Source organism: Phalaenopsis equestris, unplaced genomic scaffold (genome assembly GCF_001263595.1).
Source record: "Phalaenopsis equestris unplaced genomic scaffold, ASM126359v1 Scaffold000002, whole genome shotgun sequence".
Lineage (NCBI taxonomy): Eukaryota > Viridiplantae > Streptophyta > Magnoliopsida > Asparagales > Orchidaceae > Phalaenopsis > Phalaenopsis equestris.
Window position 1 is genome coordinate 41,654,227 of NW_018164444.1, and position 13,870 is coordinate 41,668,096.

Consider the following 13,870-nt stretch of genomic DNA (forward strand, 5'->3'; position numbering starts at 1 on the left):
AACCTCACTAACAAAAAAGTTATGAAGGAATGTGGTAGACAAAACAAGAATCACATCAGAAAATAAAAGATGCTTGAAAAGCACTAATGAAGAAGACATTTCAAACAGTACATAGTAATGTAGTAATGAAATCTCCAAAAAAAAATCCAACTTGCTCAACAGTAAGCAGAAGAAGCTTAATACAAACTGAAAACTAAGAAACATGAAAATATCTCAAATCTCTGCACCTTATAAATGAAACTAACAGTATCTACTTAGTCAACAAAATAAGACTAGCTCTCCAGGTTGCATAACTCAGATTATACCAATTTTGTTTGCAACATCAAGGGCATCATAATCAGGAGTCAGCCTCACATAAGCCTTCTTTGTGCCATCAGGCCTGTTGAATATTAGAAAAAATAAATTAAAATTAAAAGATACTGAAGTATGAAAAAAACTGCTCCTTATTGCAACTAGGGGTGTAACCACCGAGCAATGTTGACTCATGAGCTAGCTTAAGCTCGGCTCGATAGGTGGCTCATGAATTAAACTCAAGTCAAGCCCGACTCGATTGGTTAGCTCATGAGCAAGCTTGTTTAAAAAATAATTAATATCAAATATTCTCAAAATACATTAAAATTTAAAACTTTATCTTTAAATTATTAAAATACTTTAAAAAAAATAGCATTTTACATATATACCAAGTGATTTCTTATTAATTATATCATAATTTTGTATTCTATTTAACATTTTATTATATGAGCATTTACATCAATTCCTATTGTCTAACTTTTATATTTATATCACTTAAACCTTGCACATCATTTCAAAAATAAAAGCGAAATACATCTCTTCATAAATAGGTAGAGTGACATGTATGTAAAAATTAAAGTTTAGGTGTTAGAGGTTTAAATACAAAAGAATTAAATTGTATGCATGTAAATCTTCCATTATTATAACACTAACTTGAATTAATGTTTTTTTCTCTTTCATAATAAACGAGCCGGCTCTTGAGATGGCTTAAACTCAAAGAATTAAGCTCAAAATCAATTAATTAACCAAGCTCAAGTTCAACCCGAGAGTTTAATATTTATTTTCTCTTTCATAATAAACGACCCAGCTCCTCAAATAGCTTGAAATCGTAGAATTAAGCTCAAACTCAAGTTCAACCTGAGGGTGGCTCAAGCTCAACTCGATACATTTATAGCACTAATTGCAACAAATATTAAATAGTAAGACCACTTACCTAATAAGAGTGTTAACTTTCTTCGTCTGAATGTCATACATCTTCTTGACAGCAGCCTTGATCTTCTTCTTGTCAGCTCGGATGTCGACAATGAAGACGAGAGTGTTGTTCTCTTCGATCTTCTTCATGGCGGATTCCGTCGTTAGCGGATACTTGAGGATTTGATAATGATCAAGCTTGTTTCGGGGAGAAGCACTGATTCTAGGGTATTTTGGCTCTCCCGGCTTCCTCAATGTCTTTGGACGGTGAAATGTAACTGAAGTTCGGATCTTTTTGGCCTTTTTCTTGATTGAGGATGAGCCTGCCTTTACTGCCTTGGCAACCTTTACGGCTTGTGCCTTTGCATCAGGCTTTTTGGACGTAGCTGATTATAAATAAACACATGAAATAAGCAACCAAATATATAGGGAGATAACAAAAAAACATGCAAGTCAGGAGAGCCTATATGTGGCCGACGGTTGTTTGGATTGGAGGTGCATTTTTTTTGACATTATTTTCAAAGTTTAAGGCTTTTCATGGCCGCAAAAAAAAAACAGACATATATATATATATATATATATATATATATATATTTCACATTAAACGTCGGCCATATGATGATCCGTTTAGAAGAGTAGATGTTTTAGATTTGACTTGTGTTAAGAAAGACAGAGGTAGACCTACGAAAACTCGTGCTTATTGTATAAAAAATGGTCTTAATTTAACAGAACTAAAAGAAAATATGACACTAAATAGGACGCAATGGAGAAAAAGGATTCATGTAGCCGACCCCACGTAGTGGGATTAAGGTTTATATATATATATATATATAATATGGATTAAGGAAAACAGCTCAATAAAATTTTGGCGTGCATCATTTAGCTGCATCAGCCTTTTCATGACATTGATAATGAACACTATTACTGGATCATCTTCTGCTGGCGCAACCCATAAAAGAAGAAAAGTTCCTGTTCTACTTTTGATATTGAAAATATTGATAAACTTGTTTTACACATTTATTGATATTTTTTTTACTTAAATTATTGAAGTTTTTTAGATTTTATTTAATTTCATTTTTTTTTCACTTTTAGAGCAACTCTGTAAAGATGAAATTGCTAAATCTAGCAACTTTAAAATTGCTAAAACAACCAGTCTGGCTGGTCAGCAAAACCGGATGAGCTATCTACCTGATTGTACTTGGGCAACATTTAGAAACCAATCTATAACCAAATTTGCATGATAAAAAACATAACATAAAAATATTGTCACATTACATACATAAATACATCGTGATAAATATAAAATATTGCCTAAATGTAATTGACTAATGTCTGATAAATTGTGTTCTTTAATCTCATTTTACTTTTCTACTCTCACCTGACACAGTTCCAAATAATTAACAAACACGTACGCAAGTGAATTTATTTAATCTTATGAGTAACTTAAAATAAATGGATTAAGAATTCCGTTGCAGAGAATCCAACAACAATTAAATCCATCATTCATCAGTAAACGCAGAAGTTAACTTCAAATATGTCTAATAATTAATTTTCTTTAATTATCTTGTCTTGCAACTCACGAGTAGATGACTAGCTCAACCATATGGTGTGGCCTCTGGCATAAGTCTCTCGGGTCGAGGGTTCGAATCCCGTGGTGCGAGCTCTTCGAATCAGAATCAAGCACACCGGATTTTCAACCCATATGAGAGAAATCGATATTTGATGCCCACTGGACAAAATATCGATATTTGGTGCCCACTGAACCAAATATCGATTTCACTTTTTCAAAAAAAAAAAACTATACACCATAGAAAATGTGTTATCAACGCAAAATATTGGTTTTATCAGACTATCATCATCCTCATCATCATCGTTACCATCATTGGCCTAATCCCAGAAGCAAAGGATCAGCCACATAAATCACTGACGAGATATTGTTGAACTAACATTTTCAGTTCCAAATCTCAAAAGGTTTTATACGCCTGCCTAATGTGTAGGCATTCTATTCTTCATTTCACATGCATAAAAAACATAATAGACCTTTTTCCCAAACCAACTTCAGTAAGTATTACTCCGATTATCACTCCAGCACAACTTCTTAATGCAGCAGTCCAAACAATCTCACTTCTATAACAATCAACCGATCTATCAAGGAGGTAGTATCAATCAAATTGAACAGAGATCTCGGAGACATGATTATAAATTTCAACTTTCTTATTATGTTCTCTCATCGTATAATACTTTCTAAACACCTCCATTTAAAACCCAAATCACAACTCCAGATTACATTTACTTCTATGCTAATATAACTCCCCACCTTCCAACAAAATGAAATCAAAATCCTTTAATTTCTCATGATCAGTGTAGCTTGATTATTGTTTAATTTCAATTAAATACATTATGAAATATTATAAATCATTTAGCCATTTTTGTTCTATTAATCTTAAGCAAGCTTTTAAAAACCAGACCGGACTGCCGGTTCGACTCCGAACAAGATCTAGGGCTGGTTTCAGATCGACTTAAACCCATATCCCGGATTGAATTATTCAAAGAACGATCAAACCACCAGTTCAACCATCAAAGCGAATAATCGGAGACTGGTTTCCGGTTCAATTTCTACCGCTTGCGCCATTCCGTCTCCAATTTTCTGTCACGGCATCCAATCTTTTAATTTTAAAATACAACACCTAAACTTTTATATTTCGAAACATAACACTCAAATCTTTAATATCACCTCCAAAATAAACCACTATTAAAAGTAGTATGATCAAATTTGGCAATTTTGATTGAAGAGATGATTTTATTGTGTTACATTATTCTTTGTAACAAAATTTTAAGGCATCAATTATGTTAATATTACATAATTTATGTTATTTTTGAATAAATTTGATTTATTATGTTATCCAGTTGAACTCCCTGCACAACCTTGTAAGCTTGAACATCTTCCTTTGTCGGTTCAATGCTTAGTTTGGTTTTCAAAACCTTGATCCTAAGAACATTATAATGTGCCATAAAAGATTGATTTGTATCCAATAATTTAAGTATATATGAAATAATCACCAAATACCAACAAGCTTTTATCCCACTAAGGGGTCAACTGCATGAAACAGTTTTCTCCATTGTGTCATATTGAGTGTTATATTTTCATTTAATTCTAATAAATTAAGATCATTTTTATACATCTTTTTAGGTCTATTTTGGGTCTACCACTACCTTTCTTAAAATAAGTCGAATCCAAAACATCTACTCTTCTAACTAAATCATCAAATGATTGATGCTTAATGTGAATCTTTCTAATCTTATCTCCCGTTAAAGCTGCACTAACCCTTTCAAGAATATAATCATTTCACATTTTATCTCCAAGTATAAAGCTACTTACCCAACTAAGCAATCTCATCTGAACAACACTTAATTTAGCTTTATACTATTCTTTTATAGGACGACATTTTGCACCATAAAGCATTGCAAGTCTCACCACTATCTTAAAAAATTTTCCTTTCAAGCTCAAGTGGTACTTCTCCATCACATAATAGGCACGATGCATTCCTCCACTTCAACCATCCAACTTGAATTCTACTAATAAAACATCCAAATCTATCTCAACATCACTTTGAACAATATATCAGAGATATCTAAAATGTTCACTCCTTTTAATCATTTGATCACCTATTCTTACAACTCTGCCATTAGATCAACTACTAAAATAACATTCCATGTATTCAGTTTTAGATCTACTCCAGCGAAGGCATTTAGACATTAAAGTAGACCTCCATAATTCAAGTTTTCCTGAATTCTTTCTCTAGTCTTATCCACAAGAAGGATATAATCAGCAAAAAACATGCACCAAGGTACATTCTCATGTAAATGTTCAAAAAAAGCATTCATAACTAAAGTAGAATGATATGGGCTTAAAGTCGATCTCTGATGTAATCCAATTGAAATAGAAAATATTTCACCAATCCTCCTTTTGTTCGCACACAAGTAACAAATATAGTATAAATATCTTTAATGACTTGATTATAAGTCATATCAATGCAACTCTCCAAATAACTTCTCTTGGAACCTTATCGTGAGTTTTCTCAAAATCAAAAAAAACATATGTAGATCCTCCTTACTTTGTATGTACTTTCCCATCAAATGATTCAAACCTCTCAATAAATGTATAGTTTCCAATGTAGGCTTGTCCGGCATAAATTCAAACTGACTATGAAAAATATTTGTATTGTGTTAACCTCTGTTCAATTACTCCCTCCAATAATTTTAATGTATGACACATTACTAAGATTGTTAAAACTGGATCGAACAAGCCAATCCAACTGGTCAAACTGTGAACCGGTAGGACAGCTGGTCCGGACGCTAGCGATAACCAGATTTTGAATAACTGTAGTTGGACCGATGAAAACCAAGGTTGAACAGTTTGACCGCTGAACCGGCTGCGATTTTTAATAACCGATTTTACTTTATTTTATTTTTATTTTTTTAAAGATTGCATTGCCTTTTTTTCATGTTTGATGGAAGAAAGGAATATGAAAGTTATTTTATATTTAAATTTAAAACCATAATGTATTTTTCGGATGATCATTGTTATTTTTGGCATAAAGCTAATATTTAATTTAGCTTTTTTGATTGATTATACGAAAGGATGTGACTAATTTATATATATAAAATTATGTGATTAAAATGAAGTTGTGTTTTAGAGGAATGTAATGTTTTGCTTTATCTTCTTTCATGTTTTGCTTTATCCTCTTTCATAGATAGTGACATTTGATATTTATAAGAGAAATGTTGAGACGTTTATGATTGTAGCTTTCAAGTTTTGTTAGATTTTTAATTAATCTTAATTTTCTCTCACCTACATTTAACTTTTAGATTATCAAATCTTGAAGGAATGAAATACCAAGGTTTAGAAAAGTGGACCGGACCAGCCGGTTCGACGGTGAACCTGCCATAGGTCCAGTTCCAATTGGCAAAAAAACCTCTCCCGAATATAATCACCCAGAGCCAAATTGAACTGGCAATTAAACCCCTGAACCAACGAATCGCCTCCGGTTCAAGGAAACATTCGACTCACGGGCATTTACATACCACCCAATTTTATGTAATTTAAATATCTAACACATAAACTCAATTTTTTTACATGTATGCCACCCAAATCACTCATATCATATCAAAAACATTATTATTATAAAGAAATTCAATTTACATAAAACAATTTTATTTATTTACATATCTAACACCTAAACTATTTTTTTACATTTATACCTCCAAAATCATCCATATCACATAAAACATATCATTATTTTAATTTTTAAAAAATGAAAAATATGTTTTCATGCATAGATAAAATGACAAATGTTAAAATTAAATTTTAAGCGTTTGTTGTTTAAATAAATATGAATTAAGTGGGATGTAAATCTTATGTATTGTCATTTTCAAATACATTTATGACTTATTAGGTCATCTGGCTCAAGCTTTAAACCTTGAATCTCTCCTACCGGTTCAATGTCCGGTCCGATTTTAAAAACCTTGGGAAATATATAATACAAGATTTCAAAAAAAGATTACATTTTTTTTACCAACAAATATAAAGATTAGTCATTCAATTATTAAATATTTTTATATTTAAAATTATTGAATTTTTTTTTATGTGTGTTTTAAGTTTTATAATGCAATTATGATATATTTCCACACTTCTATTGGGATACAATCATGTCTCGCTAATTTTCCACCCTTGATTTTTTTTTTAAGCATACTCATATTTCATCTTACTAATTCGATAGTGAAAATAAAAAAATTTATTATTATTAATGATACTAAGATCACTAAAGTCGATCACACTTTCAGAAACTTCATTGAAAATTTTATCAAAATATCTCACCCAACTATGTTGAATATCTTCATCTAAAAGAATATTTTTTTAATTTTAACTTTACACTTTATTTGAAATAAATATTTATTTTTTTCTCTTTATTTGGCTAGTTTATATATATATGTTTCATTCTCATTAATATCTAATATATTATAAAAATCACTAAAACATAATTCCTAATATCACAAATTGTTCTCTTAGATTCCCTAAAGGTGACCTTATGCTTTTCTCATTTTTTAAAAATTTTATATTTAAACCAATTTTTCTAATAAAACTTATATTTTATGTTTTCTTGCACATTATTATTCCACCAACTAAAACTTTTTCTTTTAATTCTTCAAGTACATCTTTTGTCTCTTGTTTAATAGTGCTTCTTACTTTATCCAGATAGAATTTACTTCCTCGTGAACATCACAAATCTTAAGATCTTGAAGTTTACTTATAAAATTAATTTTATTTGTGTTTTTTAAGTGTCTTGATCTACATATATTAAATTTAAAACATAGTTTCCAGCAATCGTTGTATATAAAGCAGCGTTCACAAAATGATTTACCTCAGGCATGGGAAAAAAAACCTTTAAAACTATACATTAAACAATTTAAGTCTGCTATCTTTGCATCAGAATGGCTTTTCAATAAAATCTCGTGATAAAAAATAAAAAAAAAAGAGCACAAATCAATCACATAACAATTCTTCTTAGATTTAAACTTGCTAGGCAGTGTCTAGCATGCCGTCAATGTGAATAAATTTCTAAAATTATCTCTAATCACCACATCCAAGTTATTTAGAATTATTTTTGGAATTAAATCTTACACAAAAGACCATGCAATGAAATTTGAAATAAAAAACAAATTTTAAAATCTTAAACAATTGATTTCTCAATTAAACCATGTTTGTCATAGTTTCCTGAGAAAGATAAGAGATTTGTTTGTAACACCATGCTTTTAAAATGCTTAGGGAAGGTGTATTTGTTTTATATTCAACCTCTTTACTATAGAGAACCCTGAAAATAAAACAACTCCATGTTAAAAGCAAATGAATTATCGATGTTATTTAAAATCTTGTTACACACACTAAAAAACTGTTTTTTGGAAGGGGGCGATAATTAGTTCATCTAACTTGATAGTTTAATAAAAACAATTAAAATTTAACACAAGTAAAATGAAAATGTCTGTAATTAGAAAACAACTTAAGATATGGTTCAGCAATATAATGAATACAAAGCAATAAATTAAACAAAATTAACTCCCTTCTATATAAAAAAATCAATTAAAAATAGAATACAAATATTCATTCTTAATAAATGAAAATAAGAACAAAAGCTTTTATTTCATATGTAGCATGTCAGCTACTCAAGTCATGCATCTAAATGCCACGTCAAAAGTTCAGAAATCCAAAATAGATCACAATTCAAAGTAGGATGATGCATAAGGCGCAACAGAGCTAGTTATGTTAAGCTAAATCTTTTAGTAGGTGATATCAGCTTTTAAATAAAAAAAATGATATGCAAAGTTCAAAATATACAAACTACTGCTCTATAAAAACCTGACTTCCTATACTATTAAATCACCCATTGAAATAAGGGTGGGCACGAATCAAAATAGGTTTCAGATCATACTACCCGGAAAAATGAAAAAAATTAAATGCATGTTTGCCTAGCATCTCACTTTCTTTTCATAGAAGGGATAAGAGGAGGAATAGAAGGAATTTTGACCCAGAAAAAATGAGATATTTGTTGCAATTCTTTCCTAGGGCTCAAGTCCATCAGAGTCAAAAGCAAAAATACGCCAGTAAAACCCAAAGAAAATAAGTAGTTGATGCCTCTTCTCCCTTGTTATCAAAGAATTGATTTTAAATAAAAAATAAAAAAAATAAAAAATAAAAAATAAACTGACTTGCAGCTTAAGAAACCAACCTGAAATAAGGGGCTTTGTTTTGCAAGCGTGAAACTTATGAATCACTTGTCAACCGAAACTCCAGAGTTCACATATTTAATATATGACTTTAAACACAAAAACTACAGATTCGAATGATTTGTACCCATGAGTTCTGTGAACTGAATTAAAAATTGTAATATTAGCAGACATGTTCCTTGAACAAAGTCCAATACTTAAAAAAAATTAACAAATATTCCTTGATGAGCTATGTTTCTAGTCACAATCAAAAGAATGATTCTAGTAAAATAAGTGAAAGTAATATGGAGGAGCAAATGTGTGATTGGTAGCACTAACTCAAAGAGGAAGTTATTGTATGCTCCAGTTTCACCAGGTTTATTTCAATAACCTGAGAGTTAAGGCCCTACTCTCAACATAAAGCATAAATTTATTGAAATAGATCAAACGGCCCTTGTAATTAGTGTCACCGAGCAGCTTCTTTCTATGCTTCAGTTTGAAAAAGTCGAGTTAAAATTCCCCACCCCAAACTTTAATTTTCCATTCATTCCGTTCAATACACTTACATGCATGTGCACTAATTATTAAGTTTGAAAGGATGATGACCAATCAATAAGCAAATTAATTGAGAATTGGAGTACTTTACCCCATCTAAAATGCATAATAAGAGGTTAAGATAAATGATTAATGATCTCTTAAAATACAAATATCAATATAAAACAATAAAAGCATTAAAACATTGGGTTCGTCATACCTTTAGCTGGGGGTGCCATCCGGAAAAACACAGTAAACCAGGAGTAAATTACTTGCCTGCATTAAAAGTAGAAACAGAATACATGAGCTGCACTCTTAATTAAACAAGAAAACGCATTACAAATCACTAAACATAACTTATTTAAGAGGTAAAATGCTCATTCATTTTCCTTCACAAAATCTCAACTGATTGGCTCTGCCTCACACAATAACATCTACAATTATAATAAAGTAACCTACTGTATCACAGGAAAGGAAGGATTACAGCTACTAAAAAAAATAGATTTTTTAATTACATGATAGAATAAGTCATTAGTCTTTGATTGATTGTGATTGATTTTACAAATACTGTTACATAGAGAGAGAGAGAGAGAGAGAGAAAATTATGCAATTTCTCATTTATGAAAGTTATGTCGTAGTTCAAGTGCAGATCTTGTCGACACAACCCCTATTTGACACACAGTATATTCCTAGATCAACAAGAAAAACAAGATGGTCACTAAACCCATCATTTCGTGCTTATAGATTTAAATATCAATGTGAGTCAAGCGCATGATGTTGAAAAGTTTAAGCACCGCTTCATCATTTCAATTCGAACAGTGATTACAATAACATTGAAAAATGTCAATACCAACAGGGTTGTCCTTCGAGAACTTAAACTCCATTACCCATCAAATCTATTTCAAACAAATGCAGATGATGTGAGGGATGGAGGTTGAAAAGCTATTAGAGATGAGAAAAATTTCTGCCAATAAATAATAAGCCAACACTCGCAATTGAAAAATACAACCAACAAATGGCCATGGCCCCAAAAAGCAAAGATGATGATCATTCCTAAAAGCAATGATGATAAACTAAGTGTTTTTGCAAGTAAAACTACAATCATGTCATTGAATTCCATTCTACTACTAAACCGCAATTGAATATTTGTTAGATCATTAATGACAAACCCACAAATCATGTGATTTCTAAAATGAGTTGATAAACCCAAAAAGTTTTCCTCAAACAGCAACCATTAGCTTGCAGATGATAGTCAAACACCCATTGAATGAGTTAGTTTCATTGCATAATACACTTCATATTAAACATGATGAAGAGCTCGGGTACCTATCATCTAATCCTCTTCAAGTTCTCAAAAATTAAAAATAATAATATGCAATTTATTTCAATTCAAGCATGTTTGCAAAATTTGCCCTTTGGCCAAATAAACTCATTTACCGTTTCCATCTAATTCAATTTCATTTCAATCACCTTTAGATTCAATACAATATTATAATTGAGGACCACATCAAATAAAATTTCATTATAGGGCTTGCCTTTACAATTTTTTATGATTACACTAGACATGTTTGCATAAATCCAATGAGTAACATACAATGGATATTATAACCATTTGGTTCTTAAGTGAAAACACAATTCAATTATCATATCAACATGCTTCAAACCAGCAACTTCACTAAAAGTCTTTCCACTAAAAATCACCTTGCCAAAAAAAAAAAACATCGTGATAAGTGCTTAGTCACGCGATGCAGTGTGTTAGCACTTAGGCTATCAAAAAAGCTCGTTGTTCGTGAACAGCTCATGTTCGACTCATTCGTTAAGTAAATGAGTCGAACACGAACAAGTTTTTAAAGCTTGAAATATAAATGAGCAGAACACGAACAATTTTTTGTTCGCTCGTGTTCAACTCGTTCTAGCTCGAAATAAAAAAAAATATATAATTATTTATATAATAATATATTGCATATATTACTTATATAATAATATATTATATATATATTTATATCTAAGTTTAAATCGTAACAGCTCATATGATGATGTGGTTATGTGTCTTCTTTTGCATATAATTGGTCAATGTTCGAATCCAACACTACATCTAATTTTTTCAATATAATTTTAACAATCCAATTTCGAGTCGAACACGAACACGAATATTTAAATCGAGTTGAGCACGAACACACTATTCACGAGTCAATTTTGAACACGAGCCGATTTCGAACACGAGCAATTTTGAACGAGCCGAACACAAGCCAAGCCTGAGCTCGCTCAAGCTCGGCTCGTTTATAGCCCTAATGTTAAGAGATAATCATTTCATCTTTTAAATGCATGAAGGGCTCTTTATTTGCAAGTAAACCAGGCATTTAAATTTTCAGAAAAGTGTTCAAACATCTTGCAATTTAATCAATTGTTTGCCCACATCTATTCTATATAAAAAATCACCATCTCATCTTTCCACAACAATTCACCTACATATGACCAGCTTCTAGCATTTGGGTGAATTTACTATGCCACCAATCCTCCTTACTATGCCACCAATCTTCTACACACAGACAAATTTGATCAAAGAGGAAGCCACTGTAAATTTGTTTGCCGCCCACTTAGCTAAACAGTTTATCAAGCCTATGATTTCACAAAAAGTAGATTATTTTCTTCCCAAGTTGTTATATTCCAATGACAAATTTTCCCATTGCACATAAATACACAAAAAATAATGTTTGATATTATATCTCCCAGCTTGATAAGAATCAACAACATAAAAACAAGCCTCCCCACAAAAACAACGATCATCATTTACCGCCGCAATTATGCACCTCAAATGAGACCAAATCAAATTTTGACACCAAATACCACCTCACATCCTCCTCCCACTTGTCGTTTCGATCAAATCAAGCAAACGAATATCAAGATCTGGAACTACCACACTTCCCACACTACAAAGACTACTAGCAAACTCATTTCTTCTTCAAGCATTCACCACTTGTGTGGAGTTCTCACCAAAACAATGGAACCTTTCTGTTCTATGGAACCTGACTTATGAACAAGCAACATCATATTCAATACAATAAAATACCAAAAAATAAGCTTTCTATTACATGAGAATTGCATGTCTCAATTATCAAATGGATGAATTGAGGTTAAAACATCAACAATCCGCCAAACTATTTTATGAAAATAAGGAAAAACTCAAATTGCTACAAATCCAATTTACTATGAGAGTACAAAAACATAGATATTGATAATCATAACATTGTTGAACGAATTCATTGAAGTATTATTGTCACTATAGATGTTCCATCCACCTGACAGCTTATCGATTTAATCATTAAGCCTCTCAATTCTCACTTTGCATCTCTTCTCAATAAGCTTGGCATTCTTGGCATACAAAATCCAATTTTAGGAAGGCATTTTATATTATTGAATAAATGTCATTCTTCATTGATTAATTACAATTGAATTAACAAGTGTTGTTTCCTAATATCAAAAGAAAATATATATGCTTACTCCTAACTTCATATTCAATAATCCAATATAAAAGAAATTTCCTATATCTAAACTTCTTCATTTCAACATATAACTCAACAGTACATTATCATCAAAATTAACATCGAGCATCAATAGAGGCTAAAGATTTAAAAAAGTCCAACAAAATAGTAGATTAAGCAAACCTCTAATATAATCTCTTGTCCTTTGATCTTAACGCACGGTTACCCAACACCAAAAACTAACAGCTTACCAGATCCTAGTTCAAAATTCACGTCCTCCAAATCCCCCACAGACAAATGTTAGTGAGCTATAAACTCCAGCATGAAATATGAAAGGAAAAAAAAAGCAAGCTACAACCAAATCAAGTAAACTCATCACGAATTTCTAACAACTGATGGAACAGAGCATATCAAACAATACAGTCGCAATAAAATCATTCACACACGAATCCTCAGACATCAACGAAAATTAAAAAGAAGAGGTTGCATGGCTTTTTAGAACAAAAACCCAGGAAGACAGAATCATATACAGCTTTAAATAAAATGCAAGACGGGGAAGAAAAAAAACAAAACAAAAACAAAAACTGAAAAGAATGCGGCTAGAGCTTCAGATTATGGAATAAAGAGTCAGATTTCGAGCGATGAAGTGATCGGAGAGTAACCATTACCGATTATTTTCGACCAAGCGGCCTCACTTCCCGGCGGCCGGCGAGAAGAAGAATGATGCAAACCAAGTTAGGGCTCCGTGGAAAATATTTGTAGGGTTATACAATTAATCGTGACCATTCAACCGGGCATAGCCAAATCCAACCCATTTTAGTTTTTCAGAGATTTTATTCCAGAAATCAGACCCAGCCCATATATCATAGAAAAAAGTATAGATTTTTTTT

At 31.4% G+C, this 13,870-nt stretch overlaps 1 protein-coding gene across 1 annotated transcript; it reads right to left on the reverse strand.

The window, feature by feature from the left end:
* Nucleotides 1-270: 270 nt before the first annotated feature.
* On the reverse strand, nucleotides 271-13,749 carry LOC110030916 (60S ribosomal protein L23A). Its single transcript, XM_020733908.1, has 4 exons — nucleotides 13,649-13,749; nucleotides 9,719-9,774; nucleotides 1,226-1,589; nucleotides 271-379 (listed from the first exon to the last, which is right to left on the reverse strand). The coding sequence occupies exons 2-4, from the start codon at nucleotides 9,735-9,737 to the stop codon at nucleotides 295-297; spliced, it is 468 nt and encodes a 155-aa protein (XP_020589567.1). The 5' UTR covers nucleotides 9,738-9,774; nucleotides 13,649-13,749; the 3' UTR covers nucleotides 271-294.
* Nucleotides 13,750-13,870: the final 121 nt, after the last annotated feature.

Excerpts from the sequence above, each read along its gene's own strand:
- LOC110030916 (XM_020733908.1), bottom strand. Across the intron at positions 380-1,225 it reads AAAGTTAACACTCTTATTAG|GCCTGATGGCACAAAGAAGG; the intron begins GTAAGTGGTCTT and ends AATATTCAACAG.